A 10,077-nucleotide genomic window follows, 5' to 3' on the forward strand; every position below is an offset into this window, starting at 1 on the left:
CGATATGTCTTGAGTTTAAACATACACGCATCCCCGACTTTTAAGTCATTTTTAATCATGAGTTTACGCCAACCCCGTAAACGAATCCGATATGTCTTGATATAGAGTGTTGTTGAGCATGTCCTCTTTGCTTCAACTATGTTGGTTCGGTTTAGTTTTTTTCCGACTGTTTTAGTTATGTTTCAATAAATAATATCTAATTAAGAAGCACTAAAATAACAACGGTTCTCCAATTCCAGATCAGTAATGTAAGGAGAAGCGTTGAGATAACAGACATCCATCAAGCTCAAAAAGAAAACTTGTGTTTTCCATAGTGACAAACGATTGCGGTTTGTATTTCCCATAGCCATCGTTTCCGTAATAAAAAACGGTTGCGGTTTGCACATTTTGAACAAGAAGTCCAACAATCCGTTCATTATCTGTTGTTGTCTCAACAATATGAATGCACACAACGAATTTGACAACTGTGACAGCTTATTAAAAGTATAAATCACCTCCAATCCTTTCCTGGTCAAATCACACAATATAAAGTTTAAACTTATCGTGTGTTGTAGTTTGGGAAGATGACCGAATAGAGATCTGAATAACAAACTGTGTCAACATACGCTAAAATACTCAAAAATACGAAAAAAAAACTCTAAAATACTATAAAATAGGCAAAAATACGCTAAAATACCCTAAAATAAGCAAAAATACGCTAAAATACATGAAAATATGCTAAAACACGCTGCAATATGTTAATATACGTCATATTACGATAAAATACACTAAAATACGTCGAAATACGTTAAAATACGCCAAAATACGTAAAAATAACCTAAAATAAGTTAAAATAAGCTAAAATACGTTAGAATACGCTCAAATACGTCAAAAATACTATAAAATACGCAACAATATGTTAGAATACGTCAAAATATGCAAAAATACGTCAAAATACGCGACTAATGATATTTCCACACGCGTTTACATATAACACGACACTATACAATACAAGTGGATTTCAAACAAAACTGTACATAATCATAGAATACGATAATCGCACGCAACCGAACATCACCGAAACGACGTATGTTGAAGGTAGACTTCATAAATGACAAAATATGCGAAAGTTCGTCAAAAAATGACACGTATACGTGTCTAACCGAGGAAAACATGATAAAACTAAATTTCAAATTATGCCATATACGATCGTATAGGCCTATGTTGTATCGTTTTTCGGCTTAATAGGCATCGTATAGGCCTATACGATTCGCATTAAACTTTGAATTTTCTAAAAAATAACCCCGAATTTATAAAAAAAAAACAGGGGTATTTCAGTAATTTCGTGATTAATACGCATCATATAGGCCTATACGATGCGTATTAAACTATGAATTTCTCAATTAAATGTGTCAATTTAATTTGTTCAGTACCTCGTGTGTCGCAGTTTGGAAAGATGACCGAATAAAGATCTGTATAAGTTTCTGGAATTGGAGAACCGTTGTTACCAACAAATGTTTCCTAGATGTTTGAAGACAAACAAATGTCCAAAGTAATGCAGTGATTCCTCTCACTTGAATCGTCTCAGAAGTACTGAACAACCGAGATAACAACTCCGGTTTCATCATTTGAATCGTCTTGGAAGTACTGAACAACTGAGATAACAGTTCCGGTTTCATCAGCTGCATCGTTTACCATGGAATGCATCCTTATTTTTGTAAATCGCACAAACAATGAATTTCTCAGCTGCATTTGGAACAAGAAGTCCAACAATCTGTTGAAACCATATATTCGTGTGTTTCACATTATGCGTTTCAAATCAGTGGTCTCATCATTACAACCACTTGTTTTCAACGGAGATGTAATGCAATGATTCCTCTCAATTGAATAGACAGACACTTGCTTCATAGGACTCATTTGAATCGTCTCGAAGTACTAATGATATTTCCACACGCGTATACATATAACACGGCAAATGTTATTCCTTCGATTAACAAAGTCTTTTAACTTCTTTTTTAACGGCAAATGTTATTCCTTTACACCAATAATTCTAAATTATTCCCCATTGCGTAGGTTTGAACCTAAGAGGCACATGTCTCTACCAAGTGAGTTACCCCACATTAGCAAAGCCTTTTAACATAATTAGTGATTTGATGAAAATCACAACAAAAATAAATGTTAGGGGTCCAGTTACAGAAAATCTTATTTTAGATGTAATGGACAAAATCCAAAGCTCAATTACGATTTTGACATTTTGCCCATCTACATATTACGAAACTTTTGAATATGTTTATATTTCCTTAGCAAGTTTTTACTACTTAGCAAACAAGTGAGACGGGTGGCTCAGATTGGGAGTTCTTTCCGGCCAAAAAAGCTTATGGGGGAGTTTGGTGCAATATTGTGTCGGCTATTCGGAAACCTTTTGTGGAAAACATCTCGGTTCGGAGTTTGTTTAGAGGCGTGGTGGGTAGAGGGGAGGATATTATGTTCTGGCTTGACCCGTGGTTGTTGGATGTTCCGTTGAGAGTTAGTTTCCCGTCTCTTTTCAGGTTAGAGGTGGTGAAAACGTGTTCTCTCAGAGATCGGTTGGACGGGGAGGGCCTGTGGCTTTGGAAACATGACTTTGATTCGGATTTGGAAAGGTCGGAATGGCAGTCGATGTGCTCGGCTCTCGGGTCGGTTTCTTTGTCCGATAATCCTGATAAATGGATTTGGGCCGGCAACGGGCCAGCTATGTTCTCTGTCGCTCTGGTAAAAAAATTCTTGTCTTCAAATAAGGATTTCGGCAATCGTTATGTCATGGAGTGGTGCAAATGGGTTCCGTCTAAATGTGATATTTTCGCTTGGCGTGCGGAAATGGATAGGGTTCCCACGGTTGAGGCGCTTAACAGAAGGGGAGTTTTTGTGGATAATCCTTTGTGTAGTTTTTGTAATGTCGGTCCTGATTCTGTTTCTCACTTGTTCACAGCTTGTCCTTTTGCTTTGGGCCTTTGGGAAAAGATCTCTTTTTGGTGTTGGGTTAGAAACTTCTTTGTTTTCTCCTTTCGTGACCTGTTAGAGATTCACTTGGTGGGTAGTAGATCGGAGTCGGAAAGGGCGGCTTTGCACGGGATCATCATTTCAGCCTGCTGGCTTCTGTGGAAGGCAAGGAACGACATGCGGTTCGATGTCAAAAAACGTAGTATTGAGGAATTATTCAGTGACGTTAGGGCGGTTAGTTTTTCTATGGTTCAAGTATAGGGCGAAGAAAGGTTTATTTCTCTGGGAGGATTTGTGTAAATTTGTAAATATGTAACTTGTTTTGTTTGGTTTTTCCGTCCCGGTTTTCGAGTTCGGTGGTTTAATGAAGTTTACATTTCAAAAAAAAAAAGCAAACAAGTGAGACCAAAACCTTAATTTCCTAAAATTTGGTAACAAAATTCTAATCTTATCTTATGCCTTGAAACATCTTGAATAGTTAGTGTGTAAAATAAGTAAAGTATCACATGTCGATATTGTCATATTGATGAAAGTTACTAATCTCTTTTATAAGCCTATCTGGGTATTGAGTATTTATTTGTAAGAACTGATTTTTTTGCACTTGAGAGTTTCAATTCCAAAAAAAGAATCCAATCAAATTTTGATTGTACTTGGATAAAAGCATCCATACATCGTATATGTTGGTGTCTAGATAACATATATTTTATATGGATTCAGTTAGTTCTTTTTATTCTTGCTCGAGCCGGAAATTATCACGTCCGGATCCTCCGGGGGATAAATCTATAAGAATTCACCTATCTCAAAAAAAAAAAAAAAAAAAAAAAAAAAAAAAAAAAAAAAAACTAACTTGAATGATCTTGTATTAAAAGCTAAGATTATAATAAATTCTAAACCCAATTTATAAAAAGAAAGTATTTCTTAATTTTCTCAATGATCATGTATTAAAAGCTAAGATTATACTAAATCCTAAACCCAAATTTAGAAAAAAAGAAAGTATTTCTTAATTTTCTCAATGATCATGTATTAAAAGCTAAGATTATACTAAATCCTAAACCGGTATTTGGTAATTTTCTCAATTTATTTTCTTTCTAATTTGGGGTTTTAATTAGGTGATGGAGAATGGAGAGTAAATCTTATCAGAAATCGTGTTCATTGGCATATAGCATGCTTACGTGGCCAATTTCCGTTAATTATTTGTGGATAATGTGGACTACAGGTCAGAAGTGGATGGTCGTTTTCGTCCTTGCCGATATTCACATTTATTATTTAAATTTGTTGTTGCTTAAAAATGTGTAAGCAAACACCCAAATTACCGACACCAAATACTTAATACTTTTAGATTGGGATTTTAATTTTAATTTTAATTTTAATTTTTTTAATTGTAAGTGTAAGTGGGGATAAAATATCTTAACTTTTGGGATTTATTTATAATTTTAATTAAAATAAGGACAATAAATTTGTAACTAACTGTCTAATCAATATTACCGACATGCTATGTCAACTTCTAGATCAATTACTATGTAGATAACATTACAGGGTGTGTTACACCAATATATTAAACTTATATTTGAGGAGTTATGCCAAGATGTGAACGGTTTGACTAATAAATATCGAGGTCAAAGGATGGCTTGTGAAGTTCACGACCACTGAACGGATATTAACAATGAATTAATTTATTATTAAATTATAAGTTTTTTCGTTTTTCTTTTTTACGAACAGACACACTCTTTACGTCTACTCTATTTCTAAAATCATCACTTTTTAACCGCAAACTAACATACTTATAAATACTCTGGATCTTGTAGAATTTGAACTCTCCACCTCTTTGATAAAAAGACATCTTACCAACACATAATGTCACTTGAAGACCAAAAATCACCACACCTGCCCTATGCATGATTTGAATTCATCACCAATCGGTTGGAAAACACACCACTTTACCACCTAGATGTACCTTTGAGAGATCAAATTCAAGGTGTAAGACGATTTTAGACCATGCTTTTTACGATGGTATACAATAAGGAATCTAGCCACGTTAGTTCCGGCATGCTCTATTCTTGCCCTCCATAATAATCGTTTCCAAGGTTCTAATTATGTTCGTTAATTGTCTCCTCCTAACATGTCTAAACCATCCCAACCTCTTCTCCCTAATCTAGTCACCCCTAATCCTTGCTAAAAACCTCAGTTCATATCATGTCCAATCGAGTGTACTCCCAACATCCATCTCGACACCCGCATCTTTGTTATCTCCGGCTTACGCACATGTGTCTTCTTAGTAGCCCAATATTCTGTTTTGTATAGCATAGCAGGTCTAATTGCAACCATATAAAAATTTCCCTATAATTTTTCTAGAAACCTCTTGTTGCGTAATATCCTAGCGGTTGCTCAGCACCTACACCATCTAACCTGGAAACAATGGGTTACATCGCTATCAATCTCCCGGTTCCTTTGTACAAACAATCATAAGTACTTAAACTTAGTTGCCTGCGGGACCATATGTCCCTCAGTGGTGATTGTAGTGTCCTTGTCGCCGCTTGTACCATTAAAATCACAGTATAGGTACTCGGTATTTGAGCGACGAATTGTTAAACATGTGCTCTCTTAAGTTGCTCGCCACCCCTCTAACATCGCATCCAGACTCTGCTCATTATTTGCGAACACAATATCATCAGCAGAAAGCAAACATCACAAAATTGTCTCTCGAATCGACTTTGACAGCTCATCCAAGACATTTGCAAAACGAAATTGTCCTATTTCCACTACGAAGAAATTAGTATCCCTTACAGGCGCACGAACACCAGTTAAGGTCATAACACACATATTCCTAATTATGTTTATATAGTTTCTAGGAACCCTTCTACCCACTATCCTAATCCAGTCTGTATGGCACGCTATCGTGTGTCTCATCAATGTCAATAAACACCATATGTAGATCTCTCTTTTTCTCCATATACTTTTCTATTAATCTCCTCAAAATGTGTTATCGCTTTCGTATTTGACCGCCTTGATACACTATCGTATGCCTTTTCAAGATCAATGAATACCATATGATCTCGTTTTTTTCTCCCTATACTTTTTCGTAATCTCCTCAATATATGAATCCCTTCCCTAGATCTCCCTTCTTCTCAAAGTAAAAATAAAATCTAAACCATCTCTCGTCTCATATTGCTCAAAGCAAAAAAAAAAAAAAAAAAAAAGACTCATTCAATTTCCTTTTTATAAAATGACCAAGCCCACAAGATCATGTTCTACCTGGTCTAGCGGCTTGCAGAGTTGCTGGTTCAATCGCAAAGTAAAAAAAAAAAAAAATACAAACAAACAAACGGTTTAACCCAATGTAGAACACATCAAATATAAAAGAAGTCAACAAACCAATGAATCTTTTTCAAAATAGAACAAATGCTTTATGGGCCACAGGAAATGAAGTATAAATTGGCATGATTTATTATTCAAATCTGATGGTAAATAGAGATGATGTTAAAGGAAACATACATCAAGACTAAATCACCTTATCCCAAATATAATTTTAAACAACTGAAAAAAAAAAAAACATAGAAAATCTCCAACATTTAGTTCAGAAAGGAATGTCTAGCATCTCAACAACCCATCACAGCACAATTATAAACAAAACCGCCCGAACGCTTTCTACCAATCAAGTTCCATTGAGGCGGGTTCTCATCGGGTACCCAAGAATTCAACTCAATCATTCCTCCATAGGAAACCCGTGGTCCCGCAATAACAATAAGCTGATCACCACAAGCCCGAAACGCAAGCCCCCATCCGTTCATCGAGCCTGCTCTTTCGGGAAGTCCCCCCAGTCTGACCCAAACATTCCGACCCTTATCATACTTTCTCACTTCTTGTTCCTCATAATAAGCTGCGTATAACTCATTCTTCACAACCGCTAATAAAGGCGGCGCTTTAGCGGTTGCAGGTGCATCTTGACCACCAGTCAACGCTGGAAACATATTTGGAATCTCGGTCCAGTAACCGGTTTCCAAATCATAAACTTCCCCGCAAGTCAGCTCGTTGTTATTTTCTTCACCTATTCCACCGATAACGTAAAATTTAGATTCCATAAATACCCCTGAACACATTTTTCTTGGTTTATGCATGTCGGGTAGCGTTACCCAAGTCCCGGTTTCCGAATTGTAAAGCTCAGCCGAGCTCAAGATGTTGCCAGATGGACCGCACCCACCGGCTACAATGGCTAACACGCCGAGACTTGCGGAACCGAATAGATATCTAGGTGTATTGGTCTTTGAACCCGGTGACCATGAGTTAGTTAAGATGCTATATTTATACACTACGTGTGTGTCTATTTCTTTACCAAACACCAGCAGCTCTGTACCGACAGCTAAAGATTCTTTATCGGAACACATAAAGCATTCGTTGCAGTCCATAGTAGGCAGGCGCATCCACCTGCGGCGGATCGGGTCAAACGCCTCCCATTCGAAAAGGTTACACGAGAAATAAACCCAATGTTCTACAATACCCATTAGTCTTCTTAACCTATACAGCTCACCGCCACGAATTAAGGACCGAAAAGTGCGGTTTAATGAAGCGATCGAACCGTAATCGGATCTCGAGCTGTGTAAAAGGCAGTTGATCGAGAGGTCTCGACCTAAGTGGTTGATTAATGAGGTGGGATCTGATTGGCCCGACTGATTTTGGTCATCTGATTGGTCAGGTTCGGAAAGTGAAATGACTAAATCACCCATCTGTGTATGGTTTTCGGACGGGGTTAACGAACTTTTGGATCCGTCTGTTTCTTCACCATCAAGATAACATTTTTCTTTTGAAACTCCGGTTACACAGAAGGCGTTATAAGCCCATTTGCATTCTTGTTCACAAGCACTTGGTAGATCCCTTGAGACAAGAAAAGCAGGACCCTCTAACATGATTCCTATATGAAACAATTTTACAATTTGTCAAACGAATCGAATTTATGAAGGGAAAAAAGATTGTTTACGTATGCAAAGTAAACGAATCTATAACGTGCAGAATAAAGAACACCATGAAGAACATAATACCAAATTTGGAATCTTGTAAATAAGTGCTAGATGTTAGGTAATATACGGAAATCATCATCAGTTTATACCATAAGTAAAGATACACATAACAGACAGATGCATACGACGAATCGACAATATATTTGTAGTGATGTAAAACACTACAATACTTTTGATGTGCCCTAAAACATTATTAAATAGGTTAAATGCCAGTTTTTGATAAAGATCATCAAGATCGGAAACAAAATTAAATCCAATTCGACTGAAATAACACTTCAAAGTTCTAACCCGATATTAAGAAAAATGAATCCAATTTCTCTAAGAAGTGAAATTTACGATATTTGAAACTTCGGGTAATTCATATTCTAAAAGAGGGCCAGATGATAGCAAACATTAGGGGTGTAAACAAGCCCAAATGCTCGAGAGCTACTCGTGATCGGCTCGGTTAAAAGCTCGAACAAGCCGAGCCTTAACGAGCCCGAGCCCGAGCCTGAAATAGAGCTCGTTTTATTATCGAGCCCGAGCTCGAGCCTGAAATACAAAGCTTGTTTAGGCTTGCGAGCTTAAACGAGCCCAGAAAAAATTTTAATTTTTTATATATAATATATTAATAATGATGATAACATTGATGAGCCGAGCTCGAGCCGAGCTTTTAGCTCGTTTAAGGTTGTTCTCAAAATAGTTCGAGCCGAGTCGAGCCGAGCTCGAGCTTTGGGTTTTACTCGCGAGCCGAGCTCGAGCTCAAAGAAATGGGCTCGAACCGAGCCGAGCTCGAGCTCGAGCTTCATAAAAACCTAACGAGCCGAGCTCGAGCCTGGTCGAGCTCGGGCTCGGCCCGGCTCGTTTACACCCTAGCAAACATCAGCCATAGAAACAAAATACTACATCTTTAAATTCAACTAAACATGAAAAAGATTATAAAGGTAAAATCTTTAATCTATGCCCACCAATGAAACCTCAAATCACAATCAAAATTACATAGCATGCAACAAATAGACTCAATTGACATAAGCTATCTTAAAAACATAACAAAAAGAAAGGACAGCTTGCAGAAAGCCCTAAACTGTAACTCCCAATCTGAAATTTTCTTGAATTTTATCAAAAATGAGTTTCTGTAATACAAACTAGTAAAGAACTAATGATCTTTCTATTTTTGATAGATTTATTCATAAAACAAACTTATTGATTATAATCTAAAAAGGATGAACATACACTCTGAGTCTATAACTACAACCCACCACAAAATGTAATCCAAACATGCATGCAATGCAAGACATCAATTAACATAATTTACATCAAAAAGATGAGCAGAAATCCCTAAACTAAAAATCCCACATTGGGTGTATCCTTAATTTAATCATAAAACACAATCTTGCCACAAATTACTATAAGTAACCAATCTTGCAATCCAACTAAACACTAACACAAGGTATATTCAAGAAACATCAAAAGAGCCAGTAAAAATCAGATTTTTATTAGATAATCAAAATCAACAAAGCAATTTCACATATATTTCTGGGTTTTTACCCAATCAATCAAACAAAACCTAAGATCATTCATAAAAAAAAGACAAATAAATAAATAAATAAAGAAAACAGATAGAAAGCTTACAAATTGTCTCAGTGAAGAGAGCTTTGTTGAAATTTCTTGATTGTATATACACAGATAGATACATATCTGTATGATATGATATTCAGCAGAAAAATTGCACTTTAATACTTCTTTTTCTCCGGTTTCTCTATTCCCTTTTCCGGAACTTAGGCCTCATAAGCCCTTGCTCCTCACAGTTTTGATTCACCTTTTCTGTAAATACAATTATTATTTTGAAAGTATATTTTTAGTTTCCTGTAATTTTTCATTTTTGTGTGGGTTTGATGGGTGGGAGTATTTATAAATATGATAGAAAGGTAAAGCTTGAATAAATTAGAAGTGGACAAATAGGAGATGTGGCCTTGGACGCCATGTGTATGGCTTGTTTTAATATTATTTTAATTGTATTTGGATTCTGGTTGTAAATAAACAACGGTTGTTAAAAAATATGTGAAGATGCTATACCTTGTAAGAATATAAATACTTTAAATTAAACTAGCATAAAGGGTCCCCGCGT

General features: G+C 36.3%; 1 protein-coding gene across 1 annotated transcript; it reads right to left on the reverse strand.

Annotated features, from left to right (window-relative positions):
• Positions 1-6,312: 6,312 nt before the first annotated feature.
• LOC110879698 (F-box/kelch-repeat protein At1g74510) lies at positions 6,313-9,851 on the reverse strand. Its single transcript, XM_022128210.2, has 2 exons — positions 9,582-9,851; positions 6,313-7,864 (listed from the first exon to the last, which is right to left on the reverse strand). The coding sequence occupies exon 2, from the start codon at positions 7,857-7,859 to the stop codon at positions 6,555-6,557; it is 1,305 nt and encodes a 434-aa protein (XP_021983902.1). The 5' UTR covers positions 7,860-7,864; positions 9,582-9,851; the 3' UTR covers positions 6,313-6,554.
• Between the last annotated feature and the right edge of the window lie 226 nt (positions 9,852-10,077).

This window comes from Helianthus annuus, chromosome 9 (assembly GCF_002127325.2).
Source record: "Helianthus annuus cultivar XRQ/B chromosome 9, HanXRQr2.0-SUNRISE, whole genome shotgun sequence".
NCBI lineage: Eukaryota > Viridiplantae > Streptophyta > Magnoliopsida > Asterales > Asteraceae > Helianthus > Helianthus annuus.